Below are 18345 nucleotides of genomic sequence, written 5' to 3' on the forward strand. Positions count from 1 at the left end.
TTCAATAAAATACTTACTCCCAAAGCATTATTTCAACACTAAAACTGAAGTATATTACAACTTCTTTTGAATTATTGCAATTGAATATGTAGAAAAAAATTTAAAGAATGAGCTTTACAAATGAGAAGTTGAGAACTGATCAAGCACTACTTTTGCTATGACAGTTCCCATTAATTAAACCCAAAGAGGGAAAGAGAAACTAAAAATGTGAAGAACTAGATATCCTATATTGAAGAATTTCTCAGATGAGAGAGGCATTGATGAATCAAAAAGTTGATGAGCTGAACACATTCATGTTGCTTTAATAAAGGGTCATTATGGAGTCATAAGGTGGTCTGATAGTGAAGAGGGTGATCGTAAGGAATGGAGTGCAGGAGGTTGTGGGTTCGAGTCCCACCATCAACAAAAAATGGGAGTTACAAGGTAGTTTGACGGTAAGGTGTAGGAGGTTGAGGGTGGAGTCTCACCCACAATAAAATACTAACATAGTAACAATTGCCGATAAAAAAAATAAAGGGTGATTAGTTGTTTATACTTGTTTTTCCATTTGAATAATATAAGTTATTATGGATGAATTGGGTCAGGAGTTGATGGCTTTGAAGGGCCTCGTGGAAGTAATTGCAACAGAAGTTCATCTTGTAATGGCCTACAAGCTGCACCATATTGAGGAGAAACAACCAACATAGCAAAAATGATCAAAAGAACTATCAACATAATCCTCATCATGTAACTATAACAAATAGACATGTTTGTAATAGTAACTATCTATATATGCTTTGAAGTTGTCTTTTTCTGATTTTGAAGTATGGAAAAAAGGTTCGCAGGGAATGGGAGTTAATGTTTGTGATATGGATATGATGAATATTGAAGCTTATATATATGTATATAGTGCAAGAATGAAGACATTGACTTGTGTGGTGAATTAATATATTAAATGGTTTTATGACTGAGTATGAAGTTTGAAGGTTGAAAGGTATATAGCTGAAAGAGATTGAAACAATCAAAAGAAAGTAAGTTGGACGCAAAACACCCATCTCCCTCCAAACTAAACTGCATGCTATTGTAATAGATCATTTATCTCAAATAGTGTGTCACTTTCCATATCAAACCAATTAATTAGAATGTTAAATTTTAATACCTTGTTTTTAACTTTTTTTTATTCAAGTAATAATATGTGGTTGGCTTGAGATAGGGAATGAAACATCACTAGGGACAGGTAATCTCCATCTGCATGCTACATCCAACATAAGGATCGTATGTCCCCATTCATGTCTTATTTGGTTTCTCAAGTCAATGAGAAAACTTCATTCATTTAAAAGGAAAAATTATAAAAACAGAAATTAATATTTTAATATTATTTCGTGAAGTTTGATTGGTTTGGGATATGAATGCAGAAAAATTATGAGACAAATAATCTTTCTCCCTACGTCCTAATCAACTTTCTTTCTTAACCATTATTCACACCCTTGCTTTATAAGTATTATAATTTTTTATTTTTTAAATAAAATTATCATTATTATTTCCATGATACCCTTTTCAATTCATTTTAAGACTTCACTTCATACTTTTTTTCCACAATAATGAGAATTTGTCTTAAAAATCTAATGAGACAGTTAAGTAGAAACAATTTATTATTTTGTAAAAAAATAACACTTGTAAACAAACAGACCAATAAGAATAATAGTTCTTTTAACCAAGATGCAAGTATAGATGACTAATCCTATAATGATGGTCCCTTTTAACAATTATTTTTTCAAATATTCAAATTTATGTTAACAAGAAATGCATTAGTATTAAGTTTGCTTAACAAACAAAAGCTTCTTAGCTAAATAATAATAATTTGCGTGATACTTGGTTTATCTTTCATAAAAATAAATTATTAATGAATTAATATTACTGTTTTTAGTAAAATATCACATGTATAGTTATATTATATTTTATGTGGAAAAACGTTGTCATGCATTAAGACGTGTGCTAAATATGTGCACGTAGTTCAATATCGATGGATTTACAAAAATAATAATTCATTTGCAACTTAATTTTTATTTTAATTCTTTTGAAAAGTACCCTTGGACTTGTTACTTATTCAAATTAAAGAAGCGAAAATGCATGGTTTTCAATCGTTATTTTTTTCGATATAATCCTTTAGTAAGGCTCGGTCTTTGTTGAAAAACCATATATAATAAGTGTTGTGTGTACTAAAAATAACTATACATGATGAAATGAAGAAAAGAAAATGAATATAATGTTTAATTATCGTACGTGACCTAAGCATTTAAAACATCATGTGTATAGTTATATTTAGGAGTTTACTTCTCCTAGCATAACTCGTTTTCATATTATATTGTTTGGTTCCCAAGGTTGAGAATATTTGAATCTTGATTCATTCAATTTTCAATCTTCAAGTTCAACCCATATTTACTCGGTCAAGCTAACTAAACGAGTTTTTAAAACCACTTCAAGCTCCGGTCAAGACACAATCCCAATTATAAATCCAGATATCATCAGATGTCTCATTTTTGTACAATTTCATGTATCATCAATTCTGATTTATTAAAATTTTTTATTTAAATTAAAATTATTAAATATTTCTCCGACCAATCACACAACCTGGTATATGGAGTGACACAAAACTATGAGACATCTAGATCCGTTCCCTTAAGAAAACTCACCACTAATGCACTATATATATATTTATGCATGTCTCTTCAAATCTAATTAACCAATATCATAAATTATTACTAGAAACTCATCATCCAATTTAAAAGAGCTAGCAAGAGCATAAGCAGAATAGTTAGAGACTTAAAAAAAAAGTGGAAGCTAGAGCAATTTTATTTCATTGAATTAAAGTATAGATATATAGAATCATAACTTACAAGCATGGGTTTATGTTATAGGAGGTTGTTTTTCCGAATTCTAATGATTATCTTCACCATTTTGGTTGCTTATTCTGAAGTTGGTGCAACATATAGGCCATTGAAAGATGAAGAATGGGTAAGGAAAAATAATAGTCTTCTTTTGCAGTTGCTTCCAAGAGGTCCTTCCTTGCCATCAAGTCCTGATCCAATTCATCCATAAATTCAAATATAAAAGTTCATATGATTTTATTTGATTTCGTTGGCTAACTCATAAAGAAACCCACCCATGAGGAGGAGTTGTTCATCCCGAAGAAGATCACTGTACCAATAAACCCTGTTTTTTCTTGTCTCTCTCCAATTAAATTATACTAATTAACTTAATTTGATTTTTATAATTTTTTATTTAATTGAATGACATATTATAATTGGTGGGGTGGATGACAGTGTTAAAGATACAATCGGGGTCGTTCATCCTTACCTAGCTACTTTTAGACCAATAGACTTACATTTTTTTTGTAAATGTTTCATTCAAATTCATTTTTCTCTTTTGCTTTTAAGTTGCAGATCCATGCAACTATTCTATGTAATTGTTAACATTTTTTGGGATAAGTTCATATTTTAATTACACAATTAATAAACCCCAGTTTATTCTTCTAATTTTTATAACATTTGGTTTTAAATACTAAATTTAAGCTTGTACAAATAGTCTATAAAATTATTAAATGTGATCCAAAAGTGACAAATGTTCGATTCCTGATAGCAATATTTATTAGAACAACCATCTACACTATTCCAAAAGTGACAAATGTTCGATTCCAACCATCTACACTATTCCAAATATTCAAAAAGTAAATGTGATCCAACAGTGACAAATGTTCGATTCCAAAAGTGACAAATGTTCGATTCCAAAAGTGACAAATGTGATCCATGAAATAAGAACAACATTTACAGACAATATTCTTATTCTTATTTTTGTCTCGTAACATCTACTTTTTCCAACAAAATATCTTTCCCTCCCTTCTTTCACTTAGTTAAGAATAACAAAAAGTAAGAAAATAAGAGACACGGTGAAAAACATAGAAAAAATATATTCATATTAAGTTAAGAACAACCTCAAGAACGACCATCTTGGATTCGTGGTCGAATATATTATAATATTGAAAGGGTTCCATTCCATGGAGTGCGGGAGAAATAGAGAAAGAGTAAGAGGAAGAGTGAGTGAGAACCACAAACATGGCTATTTTGAAGGACCTTGTAACTTTTACGTTTCCACAACCACAAAACCTCACTCTCCTCCATTCCCGCAATACCAACAAAACCACTTTCCCTTCACATTTTTTTTTCAATTCCATGCAAATGCTACCTATTCTTCCAATTTTGATTCAATTTTGTCCAAATCTTACAAATCATTGGTGCTGTTGTCCTGTGATTTCTATTCAGCTAACTGAATATGGTAATTTCGCTTACAGCATCAGTTTTTGTTAATTTTACCATTGTTAAAATCTATGTTAATGTTATGAGGAATAGCTACATTGTTTTCGCTTTCTTCTTTAAATTTGATTCATATTTTGTTGCAAATTTGTATGAACCGATTGCTGATTACCATAATAATGCGGGTGGTAGCGGAAACTTTAAAAACTACAATATTATGGTCACAGTTGTGGCCGCAGAGCACAATTTTAGAACACCTTCAGCATCTGAGGGGATCAATTCCAAAAAATAGAGATTAGTTAATTTGTAACTCATGCACGAGTAGAGATTTTATGATTCATTAGAAGGTGGTTTTTGTTGTGGCATTAATAGGGAGGGATGATAAAGGAATTGAACTATTTATAAACCAAGATGTGAGAAACTTCAAATAACTGCTGATTAATTTAGTAGATGCAGATTTTATGTCCTTGCAAATCAAAGGCCTATAACATAAACTAGCTAGAAAGTAGAAACTATTTCTTATATTTTCCTTACCAAGAATAAAACATGAATGTTTACTTTTTAAATGTTATTTTCTAAAAACCCCCTAAGTGCTTTTGATTACAATTGTTACAGGGCATTCCGGAAAACATAGTTGTCGGTTCCCATGTTTGGGTTGGAGATCCAGAATTAGTTTGGATTGATGGACAAGTACTGAATATTAATGGAGATGAAGCTGATATTCAAGCTAGCAATGGGAAGAAGGTAAATTCAGATATTTTCTAGGTCATAGCTTTCGCTCTTATGTTTGCAGTTATCTCTGGTTTCCCTTTTTTTGTCATTCCCTTGTGAATTGTGATGGCCTAGTTTTCAAGATTTCTTGATATTTCAAATTCCTTTTTCATTGTCTATTTGGTGTATTTTTTTAATACAAAAGAAACATGTATGTATGCCATGAATTTTGAGTAGGATCTTGTCCAGTTGTCCTTAAAATATATTGTGAAGGGTAGCCTAGAAAGCTTAAATATCTATAAAACAATGCTTTAACGTTTCTCGTGAACATCTTGAGGACTTGCACTGCATTCATTATAAAAGAAAATTTTAAGTTCCATCTCATGTTTTTTTGTTCTTATTAGTACGGTGAATCTTACAAGTTAATCTGAACTTCCTATTTAAAAGAGATGGAGAAATGCCTATCACTTTTTTTCCTAGAAAGGATGTCTTCAAGGGTGCAATAAAGAAAGGGAAGTTCAAGCAATTGTTCTGTTGTTATTTTGGTTATCAATGATTGAAGAGAGAAAACATAGACAAGTGTCTCATAACTGAAAAAATATTCAGCATTTCATTCTCTGATAGAACTTTTGCTAACTTGAGCAATGAAAAAAAGTATCCAAGGACTTCAAATCCATTTTATGTTTATTCAACTCAGGCATTATGTCATCCGTCACTCCTTAAGAATTGTAAGTGTTGAAAAAAAAGCAAATTAAAAAGGTTTATGGAAACATTAATTTGGGATGCTTATATCTACCAAGATACCTTATGCCTGATAGGACTAAGAATGGAATTGATTTTACTTACATGAGCAACAATACCGCAGATATGTGTGGTCATATACTCTGAATCATTTTTCTTCTATTTTATTTCCATGTTCTTTAGGTTGTTTCCCGTTTATCAAAATTACATCCCAAGGACACGGAGGCTCCTACTGATGGAGTTGATGACATGACCAAGCTTGCATATTTGCATGAGCCAGGGGTGCTGCATAATTTGGAAATTAGATACAAGATGAACGAAATATATGTAAGATTAGTCCCACATTCAGTATGAAATCAGTTAATGTTCATCTTTGTGGGAGATAATAATAATTTACCACTTATTTGGTATTATGGCAGACTTACACTGGAAATATTCTTATTGCGATCAATCCGTTCCAAAGTCTTCCAGACCTGTATGATGCAAATATGATGAAACACTACAAGGGAGCAACATTGGGAGATTTGAGCCCACATGTTTTTGCTATTGCTGAAGCAGCATATAGGTGAGTTTTTTGCTGTCAATTTGTTTTTCTTAAATGGTATCCAAATTATCCACTGTTTTGTTAAAATAGGGCAATGATTACCGACGAGAAAAGTAATTCTATCCTGGTCAGTGGTGAGAGTGGTGCTGGTAAGACAGAAACCACCAAAATGCTTATGTGTTACCTAGCATATTTGGGTGGTCGCGTTGCATCTGAAGGAAGGACTGTTGAACAACAAGTTCTTGAAGTAAGATGGTTATCTAACTCTGGATTATGGTAGCTGTTACTTCTACATGTTTGGTTGGCTTTACTGAAGACAATTTTTTATAATCATATGAGACGTTTTTAAGAGCTGCATGCTTTTGCTCTTGGCCAAAGTAAGAACATCATGGAGATGCCTGGAAAAAAGAATCACTGTCTAGACATATAAAGAATAATAATGAAGGCCAAATACATTTCTCACGTTAGTAACTGGAAACTGAAAACAATGGATTCAATTTGAAGATAACACATGTTTTTTTATTGTTTTTTATGAACCTGACAGTTCACTTCAAGATGGATTTGGCCTACCTTAAGATACTCTGAAATGTACTTATTGCGACTTGTATGCTAGAAAAATAGGTAACATGCAATTTGATCAATAAAAAGTGCCTAAGTGAAATGATTTCTAGTGAGAGAGTTTGCTGAAAATGACTTACTGTTTTTTACTAGTATCTGTATTTTGGTTGTGATTAGAACATGGTTAAAACTAGTTTAAACTCCTTTTTGCTTTCTTCAGCTGTTTTCGATATCTTGTTTCTCATATTTCGTGCTCACTTCATTCCTTCTAATAAGTCACAATCTATAACGTTTTGGTGGTGATTTTAACAAGGCACTTTACAATTTCAGTAACATATTTATTTTTTTGTCCTCTATTTGTCCTTGTTAAATGTTTGAACTATTTCTACTCTTTTGGTCATTGATTAATGAGGAACCAATTAGATAAATCAATACTAATGAAATTAAATTAAAAGTTTTTTATTTCTAATACTATTAACTATAGAGTACTCCAATATTAAATAAGGATAAAATTGTAATTTTGTTGTACTCCAATATTACAATTAGAGGTATTTTTTTCCTCTTTTAGATAATTCTGGTTTTGATTACTCCTCTTTTGATATGCTAATATGCTATTTTCTTTTAAATTATACTTGGCAAATGTTTAACTCACTGTGCCCCCTAAGTTCTTAAAATTGTTGATATGCAGTCAAACCCAGTTCTTGAAGCATTTGGTAATGCAAAAACTGTTAGAAATAACAATTCCAGGTAAGAAATGATGGTTATGCTCTATGATGCTTGGCTTTTTATATCCTTTCGATGCAGTATTTTTTTGAGCTTTCTACTTGTATTTCCATGTATGTGATTTCGAGTATATTCAACTATCTTTTTAATTTCATAATGGTTTCTTATATCTGTAACATTTATGAATACATGATTCACTTTTTCTCCATGCTTTTGACTTTACCATTATGTACACAATTACCTATGCTATACTTTTTAGTTCTTCAAGAATTTTATGAGGAATAAGTATTTAGTTTTTCACGAATTTTTCACCAGTATCTGTTTCTTCTATTCATGCTACCTATATTCAATGTCAGTGAAAAGTACCTTGCATCATGAAGGTTCTTTGTCATTTACAAATTAGTGATTTGAATAACAAGTAGCAGTTTTGTACCTACTTCTGTTTGCCTTATTTTCGTGCAGCCGTTTCGGAAAATTTGTTGAGATTCAATTTGATAAGTATGGACGAATATCTGGTGCAGCCATTAGAACTTATCTGCTAGAGAAATCTCGAGTTTGCCAAATATCAGATCCCGAGCGTAACTATCACTGTTTTTACCTTCTTTGTGCTTCTCCCCCCGAGGTAGGAATGCCAAAAGATTGATCTTCTACTCACTACTCTTCATGTCTTGTATAAATTTCTTGGTGGAATTCTGAATTGTTAGTTGTTTTGTTAGGAAAAGGAGAAATATAAGTTGGGAGATCCTAGAGCATTTCACTACCTAAATCAATCCAGTTGCTATGAATTAGCTGGTGTTAATGCTGCTCAAGAATATCTTAGCACCAAAAGAGCCATGGATATTGTGGGAATCAGTCAGGAAGAGCAGGTGTGACTATGACCTTCATTAGTGATTCTAATAATTCTCTTAGCTGCCCCGAATAACAAATTTGAGTAAAATTAGTAACAGATTTCCTTCAATCCTTCTCAGGATGCAATTTTCAGAGTTGTAGCTGCTATTCTTCATATTGGAAACATTAAGTTTGCAAAATCAGAAGAAACAGATTCATCGGTTCTTGAAGATGAAGAGTCTAAGTTTCATCTCCAAACAACAGCAGAACTTCTAATGTGTGGCTGACTTTTTGCTGTTATAGCATTGTGCAATATTTGTTTCATACTAACTATTATTTATGTATTGAATTTATTCTTATGTTCAGGTGTGATCCTAATGCTTTGGAAGATGCACTTCGTAAGCGTGTGATGATTACCCCAGAAGAAATTATCATGAGAAGTCTTGATCCTATTGGTTCAACAGTTAGTAGGGATGGTTTAGCAAAGACACTATATTCTCGTTTATTTGACTGGTAATATGCTTTTGTCATGTGCAAATATGAAATTAGAAAAAAAAGGATGTCCAGTGTTTGTTAAGGTCTAAATGATTTCTTATTTCACTAAAATAGAGTAAAGGAATACATCAATTACAATTATGTATTTTTTGTTATGTCCAGGTTAGTCTATAAAATTAATGTCTCCATTGGGCAGGATCCTACCTCAAAATTTCTCATTGGCGTTCTTGACATATACGGCTTTGAAAGTTTTGTTTCTAATAGGTGAGAATTGTATTACTAAGTTATCAGCTATAATATTTTGCTGTATGTTTGCATGCTCTAGTTTAGGCACAAACATACAATCACACTGACACATAAAGCCCCAAGATTGACATTCGTTCTTGTTAATAAACAGAAATATTTGAAAGTTCATGTTGCTCCTAAGGTTCTCTGCTTCAATGAGATTAGATATCTTGAACTCCTTATCCTCAACATTACCCCTCTTCCTCAATACCATTAATATTTTTAGTTGGAAAGACATGATTGCAAAACATGCTCTCTGTTTCCTTTTGTTATGTTAGTGAACAAGATAAACCCAAGCTGATTTTTAATTCCCTCTATGCAGTTTTGAGCAGTTTTGTATTAATTTCACAAATGAAAAGCTGCAGCAACACTTCAACCAGGTATGAGGTTAGTTTTTCATATATTTGACAACTTCATCATGATTTGTATCTTAACATGCAATCTGATGTTGATGATGTCCTGCAGCATGTGTTTAAGATGGAGCAAGAACAATATACAAAAGAAGGGATTAACTGGAGCTACTTAGAATTTGTAGATAATCAAGATGTACTGGATCTTATTGAAAAGGTTTGTACTTTGTACATGCTTTCAGTTTGGGCTTAGTATCACTTTATAGAACTATTGTAACCATACTGTATAGCTTTTCTTCTTTTAGTAATCTTTTTTTTGAAACCGAGACAAACAATTCCGGAACCCATGTTTCCAGTGCAAAGACCATTGCCAAATTTAATACCATGCCTTGCTTCTATATATGAACATAATTGGGTTTCAGTCAGTTAGTTAGAGATAATCTGACCCAGTATTCCATGTCTGCTTGCAAGTTGCATACTTGGATAATGGGTATGTAACTGTATTCTATATTTGTTCCGTGCAAGTGAAAAGTAATAGTGGTAATATCTTGATTTTCATTGGTGTTCAGCTCATGCCACTAAAAGGTATCAGGGTCGCCAATGCTTAAGGTGCTAGGTAGAGGTCCAAGAACTATTGTCATATCTTTAACATTCCGCTTCACACAAAATCCTTGCAGGTTTGAACTTTGAAGTGTAGACTGATGCATAGACCCTTTTTACGTTGCACCAAAACGGGTGTAACAAGGATTGAACTCTTGACCACTTGGTCATAGAAGCTTTCTGGTTCCATGTCAAGAACCAGATACTCTAGAAGCTTATACTGTTACGCATAGGCCCAGCAAACATTTTTATATCTCTAGTGAAGGGATTTACAGTGGCTAAGTTTAGAGAGATTAAGAGCCTTTATTGTTATGGACTAGTGTTTCTTGTCTTTGTTTTACACTATTGTGCATGATTCAGCCATAACAAACCATATATCCTTACATACACTGGACTTATACTCTGGAATATTTGTAGAATATTATTTCTTCTTTTTGAAATTTTCTTAGATCGTGTCATCAAAATCTGCTTTTGGACTGTTATAACACTGATATCTAAAGAAGTCTTCTTTTGTAGAAACCGGGTGGAATCATTGCTCTGCTTGATGAAGCTTGGTATGAAGAAATTTCTGTATTCTTATATTACTATACCGTGTATGCATTACTAGGATTTAATATTTTCTTACAAGTTTGAAGAGAAATATGGTTAAGTTTTGGAGTCTTACTAATTACTTTTCCTGGAAAATACTTCCACTATCTTATGGTTGTTTCCTGATAATCGTCCTTTTGTATTCATTGTTGATATATTGCAAAGCTGTTCACAGGCTGTGTGCAAGCTTGTTGCTGCAATTTTGAATAAATGATACCCTGTACTGAAATGCCCATTGTCTGCTTTCAGTATGTTTCCAAAATCAACTCATGAAACATTTTCGCAAAAGCTTTATCAGACGTTCAAAGATCACAAACGCTTCATCAAGCCAAAATTGGCACGCTCGGACTTCACTGTTGTTCATTATGCAGGGGAGGTGAGTTTGATTCTTCATTATTTCTATGTAGTTTACTATTTTTTTCATCCTTGGTTTCTGATCGAAGTTGTAATTTATGCATTTCTTGCAGGTCCAGTATCGGTCTGAGCTGTTTTTAGACAAAAACAAAGACTATGTTGTTCCTGAACATCAAGACATGCTAAGTGGTTCCAGATGTTCATTTGTATCAGGCCTTTTCCCCCCACTTTCTGAGGAGACAGCCAAATCTGCTAAGTTTTCTTCTATTGGTTCTCGTTTTAAGGTATCTAAAGCCTCGTATACTGAGCAGCTTTTTTAAAAGCCTTATTACAATTGAAAGGTGAATGCTGTTGAAATAATTTGTGCAGCTACAATTACAACAATTGATGGAAACTCTCAATCTGACAGAACCCCACTATATTAGGTGTGTGAAGCCAAATAATCTATTACAACCTGGAATTTTTGAGAATATGAATGTCATCCAACAATTACGTTCTGGTGTAAGTAGATTTTGGAATTCAATTATACGATATTTGCTTTAAGGGTAGGACTATTGGCACTTCCATTGCCAACTCATATATTCCACTAACTACTAATTGTAGTTTCCTACATTTCTCTTTTTAAATAATGGAATATTCAACCAAACCTTTACTTATATTGCTATTTTTGTATTCATATTTTTTAAAGGATAATTAGGAATTTTCAATTAATAGTTATTAGTGAGAATTGTCAGTAGCCAATTAGAAGTGCTAATAATCCTGCCCTAAATTTAAACTAAGATTTGTAGAATTTATACCCATTGTTGATATTGTAGGGTGTTCTTGAAGCAGTACGAATTAAATGTGCTGGATTTCCCACTCATAGGACTTTTCATGATTTTTTAACTCGAGTAGGAATTCTTGCTCCAGAGGTCCTTCTAGGGAAGTAAGTATAATATAATGCCTTTATGCCATTGTTTTCTATTTACTTGGTTTTCCATCTTCAATCATCTGCATCTATGCAGCTTCAATGAAAAAGATTCTTGTAAAATGATTTTGGAGAAGATTGGCCTATCAGGTTATCAGGTAGAACTGGAACTCTGTTGAATTTATATTGTCCATTACCCTAATTAATCTCTATGTTCCTATTTATCTGTTAAATTTTCTGTTGCTGTTCCACTTAGAAGATTAAGAGGGTTTTAATTATTCCCGTTTTACCCTTATTTTCACATTAATTCCCAATACAGATGTGATTAATAAGAGGGATAAGGAACATGCTAAGGAAATTTTCTGTATGCTTTCTTGTAATGAGCAGGATAAATAGGAATTGTGGAGTAAGAACATGGAATTTGTTATCCTAAAAATTAAATTACTGTCATTTAGAATTTATCGGTTAAGATATTTTCCCCCGGTACCTTCCCATTTGATTTGGGCAAGAAATGGAATGTGTAAACTTGTTCTTGACTTATGAGGATGCATATTCTGACTCACATATTTTAGTCAAGTTCTTTACTCCAAGATGCTCTTCTGCATCCAACTTTCACTTTGTAATCTTGCTAATTTTGCAGATAGGGGAGACACAAATATTCCTAAGAGCTGGTCAGATGGCTGAGTTGGATGCGCAGAGAGCACGCCTGCTTAACAATTCTGCAACAATTATCCAGAAGCAGATTAAAACTCATTTTAGTAGGAAAACTTATGTTGCATTGTGGAAGTCCTCTGTCTTTATCCAATCCATTTGTAGAGGTCAGTCATTTCTATTTTATGTATTTTGTGAAGGATGAAAGGCATACTATTGACTCTGCCTTGGATACTTAGAGGCTGAGTAACTCCATGTGGTGGAGAGCATGAAGCCTTTTAGGTTGAGATCCACCTTCATTTTATTAAAATTAGTAGTCTTTTTCCTTTCATAGTTTTGAAAATAAGTGAAAATTTGAAAATTCATCATCAAAATGCGAAAAGACAATAACAGTGCATTGTCTTGACTCTTGAAGTCTAACCCCCAAAAATGAGGAAGAGAATAATATTACCATTTGTAATATTTGGAGAGGAACTTCTAAGAAACTCTGATAATGATTTCTTAGAATAAAAAATAGACACCCAATGATATTATTTTGGAAAAATAATCATCCCATCTCTCAAGACATGCTTCTTGTTGCAGAAAAGGTTTCATCCAAGCAACAAAAAAATGGAATTTACCATTTGCTCATGCCACTCTGGCATGGACCCATGTTGATTTGCCTTTCAAATTCTTTAAATAAAACAGTCTGAAAAGTAGTATAGTTTACACAGAACAATCAAAATACGGTACATTATGAAGACTTATCAAGATATGGTACATAATGAAGACTTATTGTACAATTTTCCTTGTGGTGCTCCTGAGTCCTGATAAATATTGTAAGTTAATGAAATGCGTACATTATGAAGACTTATCAAGAGTTTGGTCCTCATGACATTTTTTGTTGTAGCTTATTTGATGCTTTCTTTCTGCAGACACAACAGAATTCTGACACATATATTTAAGAAGTTCATTCAATGTAGAGAAATCTACAAGCATTCATTTAATTAGTTAATTTATTTGTTAAACACTTTATTGTCATGACTTTTAGGGGAATTGGCTCGGAGGTCATATTATCACATGAAGAGGGAGGCAGCTGCAGTTAGAATTCAATCATATATGCGAGGAAAACTAGCCAGAAAGAAGTACACTGAGATAAAGATTTATGTCATCATCTTGCAGACAGGTTGTCGAGCAATGGTTGCTCGAGATAAATTGAGATATAGAAGGCATTCTAGGCAAACTAGTGCATCAACTAGTATTCAGGTTGGAGCTGTCCCAATAATAGTATATGTTTTTTGAAATACTTTTCCCGTGTCTGAATTTTAGGAATGAACAAAAAATGCAGTCCTATTGGCGCCGACATAGAGCACTCTTCGAGTATCAAAACCTTAAGAAAATGTCAATCATTTCACAAAGAGAAAATCATGCCATGGATAATCATGAACAGGAAGTTGTACGTATTTACGTTTTTACTCTTGTTAATTTTCCATATGTTCGCATTTTTTATATTTGTTGTATATGTAATTGTTAGTGGTAATTACTAGCAACTGCCAACTAATAAGAGTAGAAGATGTGTAATTGTTAGAGATATAATTGAAAACTATTCTGGATCCTTATCTTGGGAGCATAAAGCTTTCTGGAGGGCTACTTCCTTTTCATCATTAAGTAAAAAACATTATCAGGGGTGTCTTTGGTGCTGTAAAAAGCACTGCCAAGAATGAATACAGAAAGTCCTGAAGGACCCACTTTCCGCATAATTCTCTTCAAGCCCTTGTCAATGACAGAAGAAATGATCTGGTTTGATATTATGGAATGCCAGGTTTTGGAGAAATCAGTAGAAAATGAAAGTCCTTTGGTTGAAGAATTTTCAAATCCTTTCCAAGCCGAATCCCCAGATCCTTTCCCTGAAGAATCCCAAATTCCTTTCCAAGAAGAATCTTCAAATCCTTTGCAAGATTGTGAAAGCGTTGAAGCTACAAGGGGTTCCTCTATTCCTTTCCAAGACACTGAAAAGACGGAGGATCTTACTGCAGAAATAAAAAACTTAAAGGTAAACTTAGTATATCTATTACCTTCACCTATTGAAAATTAGAACCCTTAGTTCTACACCCATGTCCTTATTCTTCTTCTCGTTTTCTGACTGGATATTCATAAACTAGATAAATCATAATTAAATTTCCAGTTTAGTGTGGTAGTTTTTAGTTGAATCACATGAAAATGTACTGTATCAGTGGTGTAAGAGAGCAAAAATATTTGTTTGTCATAGAACTCTTCTATATGTTTTAGAGGCCGAGTGAAGTTGATAATTAGACAATTAGTTTGATGTTTAAGTACAAAAAACTATTGGGAAGTTTATGATGAAATGGTTGCAAACAATCTATGATTGCAGATAGCAATATGACCGAGAACTGATAGACTAGGTAATTTGTGTACATGCTTGTAATATATTTTCACAGAACGTGTGATATATGACAATAGATCTATAAAGAATCCAATGGTTGCCTATTATAAATATATCAGTGCTTTTATGTGATATAATCCTATGTACATAACATGTTTGGCATATGGTTTTATGATTCAAACTTATCAACTGATTGTTGCAATGTGCAGATCATGTTGCAGGAAGAAAAACAAAGAGCAGATGAATATGAAAGGAAATATATAGAAGCTGAAGGATCAAGTGAAGAGTTACGAAAGAAATTAGCAGAGACTGAAAAGAGAGTATATCAGCTTCAGGACTCATTGAACAGGTAGTATTAGTATTATTTCCTTGACGATTCATGTAATGTTTAACTCCTCAATTCAATACTAAGATCCATCAATGATGGTTTACTCATAGCATGATGATACCAAGAGAAAATTGATAGCATAGTGGAACGAGTGATACAACCCCAGAATATAATTCTACATAGTCTTGCTTAAGTGATATATTATCTTTCCACTGGAAATAGAACTTGCATAAGCAATTATAAAACCAAATGAATTTGCTTAAAGGATCAAACTCTAACTTAAGAGTCATAAACACTTTAAGACATACTTACTACAAAGATTTGGTTGTTTTAAGTTTAAATATGTCAACAAGTCATATGCTTTTCCAATACTGTTTTTGAATTAACACTCATGACTTGTTACTGACCTAGAAAACCTATTGGATTGAACTTGTATGAAAGTATCTGATGCATAGCTAATAAATTAAGATGCAAGGGTGAATAGATTTAAGGGTAAATTAAGGCACCAATAAATTAGGTTTCTGAAAGAATGATTTTCAAAGTCTATCTGCCCAAGATGTCTGGTTTGGACATTTTACAAATTGGAGGGGGAAAAGGTGAAGATATAAAAAGAAGAAAATCAACTTAGGGTTACCCAAGAATTGAATTCATCACAACCAAGAAGAAACTAATTTTCTTCAAGTAAAACTAATGGTTCACTGGAGTTATTGGTCCGGGTAAGGTTCCTAAGATATCTTCTTCAGTAAGCATGGAGCCAACCAAAGATTGTGAGATAGAAATCCTTTTTCATTCCTCATCATACTTCAGTATATTATTTCAAGAATATTAATCATGTATGTTAGGCATATCTCTAGAGTTGACCTTGTGGGAGAAGATTAGAGTATACTATAGGCATTAATTTATGACGAGGTGTGATGATTTTGCTTGAATTCTTAGAAATATGTATTCATACATTCTTAATATTTGTTGGGAAGAGAATGTTCAATGCACTCTATTATATAAGGCCAGTCATCTTCAAAGGCATAATTGGAACGCCAAAAAAAGGAAAGCTGAGATTTACCACATAATGGTAAAGGTGCATTTTTAGGCCAATATAGATATCATAGTTAAAGGAATATAAGCTGAGGGAAAACATATTGAAAGTGGCATTAACCATGATAACAATCACCGAAATTGTTTAAGTTGTCTGGCTTTTGTGGGTATTAGTATGATATGAATTATGTCTTTTAAAACTCAATACTATTTGGTTAATGCTAGATCTGAATTAGTGTGTATCAGGATGATATCTTCCATGTCAAGTCAAGTTGCGGACCTGAAGATGATCTTAAGTACTTCATCAAGATTGAGCTCAACTTTTCGACCTATTGCTAGAGTTGATGTCGCTTCCAGTAACTCTGATACTTCATCCACAGACTCTGATTTCACATTTCCAGCTACTGTTTCAAACCCAGAAGATGTTTCTTCTCCCCAGCCAAGCTCTTTTCAATTAATAGTTCAGGATATCTCTGCAGTGGAAGGATCAGGTCAGTCCAACTTTCTTCACAGATGTCAATGTCTTCCATTCCCATTGAATTTGTGTACTAAATAATGAGAAAATAAGTTTGGTTCATAGAGGAGTAAAGCCACTTATTTTATAATAAAAGAAATATTATTAGAAGACAAGAGAAAAGTACATAGTGGATAAGGCCTCCTCACAAAAAAAAAAAAAACCATGCAACAAAATGTAGGTTCTAAGGAGCCCAAAGCACCAAAGGGATGTCAAGAGTTATCCTATCCCAATCAAACTCTAGGGTTCCAACCATATGCACCAAAGAACAACAAAAACAAAGCACTGGGATGAAGAGTCTCCTAGTCCCCACTACAGGAAGACCAAATCTTGAATAACTCTATTTTCGACCTTCGGCCCCTTTAATCTGGGGTTTATAATGGAATATCACTTCTAAGGTGGAGGTAATAGGATTTAGTTTCTTTCTATATTAACAGACACACAATTAACAGTAAAAACATGGTTATATTTTGATTCAATTGTTTTTATTGTTCTTTTCTTATTGATAAAGAGATCAAAATAAGATCTGTCTGACATTATCATTTTTCCTTTTCCCTATGGTTGCATTTTCAGGTTCTGAAAGTGAAAAAGAGGGTTCCTTTGATGATTTCTTCTAGCAAAACTGTATTTCTTAGATTCTGGCTTAAAATTTCATCCCCTCTCTGTACCCAGGGAAACAAGTAAGAAAGGTGTCAACGAATGATCGTTGCATCGGTTAGTCACGTTCACTCCTTCTGTTACATAAGTACAAATTTGTAGATACACAATTCATCTCAGGATCCTGTAGATCAGTCAGGTAGAGTAGCAAAAGTGTCAATGAATGATGTGGTTGTTATTAGTGTTCGACCTTGTCGTCATCCCTTCTGAGTTCCTCATTATTTGATGTCAAATGACAGATAGAGTGACAATTTTGTATATAACATTTCTGCAGAGGTATTACCCCTTCTGTCTTTCATTTTTTTCTACATTACTGAGTTGTAATGTAATCTGCTTAGTGCTTAATATCTTTTCTATGTCAGTAAATTGTATATTGCACGGCCTGGGGCTTCATTGGGTGTAAATTTTACTGACTTTTTTCCTATGTATCTTACACACTTGAAAATATATGCATCAAGAAGAGCAATCCCATTAAAATATAGTCTTGCACTTTTGGTCCCTATATTTTTTGCAAATTAGTCTGAAACATGTTCAATCATTAAGATGTTTAGGGGAGATTTGTTAAGGGCAAATTTTTATCATAAGGAGGTAGGGTGACATTACTGAATCGGATGCTTTATGAAATAAAACTTAGATATGAAGATATGGGCAATTTAATTAACGATATATGACATGACAATAATGTGCATATAACTATTAGTGAGGGGATCCCTAAGGTTGAGGGTTGCATCCTTGATAGCGACATTTGTTGGAAAGGACATTCACGAACCTCGAAAGGGTTTAGTTCCTTATCCAAAAAAGGTGAAG

General features: G+C 33.0%; 1 protein-coding gene across 4 annotated transcripts; it reads left to right on the forward strand.

The window, feature by feature from the left end:
* LOC109354833 (myosin-9-like) lies at positions 4021-18020 on the forward strand. 4 transcript variants are annotated; one of them, XM_019597586.1, is made up of 26 exons: positions 4021-4311; positions 4905-5033; positions 5925-6068; positions 6161-6306; positions 6376-6532; positions 7532-7590; positions 8029-8188; positions 8283-8432; positions 8535-8671; positions 8761-8907; positions 9052-9153; positions 9497-9554; positions 9640-9741; positions 10641-10678; positions 10962-11088; positions 11180-11350; positions 11436-11567; positions 11882-11991; positions 12071-12131; positions 12614-12791; positions 13655-13869; positions 13952-14059; positions 14426-14656; positions 15217-15356; positions 16614-16858; positions 17455-18020. In XM_019597586.1, exons 1-26 carry the CDS (start codon positions 4309-4311, stop codon positions 17496-17498), a joined length of 3294 nt encoding a protein of 1097 aa, XP_019453131.1. In that variant the 5' UTR covers positions 4021-4308; the 3' UTR covers positions 17499-18020. The 4 variants fall into 4 exon arrangements, with proteins under 4 accessions (XP_019453131.1, XP_019453132.1, XP_019453133.1 ...); XM_019597587.1 differs by having other exon boundaries at positions 9086-9153; positions 9497-9561; XM_019597588.1 differs by lacking the exon at positions 9052-9153.

This window comes from Lupinus angustifolius, chromosome LG08 (genome assembly GCF_001865875.1).
Source record: "Lupinus angustifolius cultivar Tanjil chromosome LG08, LupAngTanjil_v1.0, whole genome shotgun sequence".
Lineage (NCBI taxonomy): Eukaryota > Viridiplantae > Streptophyta > Magnoliopsida > Fabales > Fabaceae > Lupinus > Lupinus angustifolius.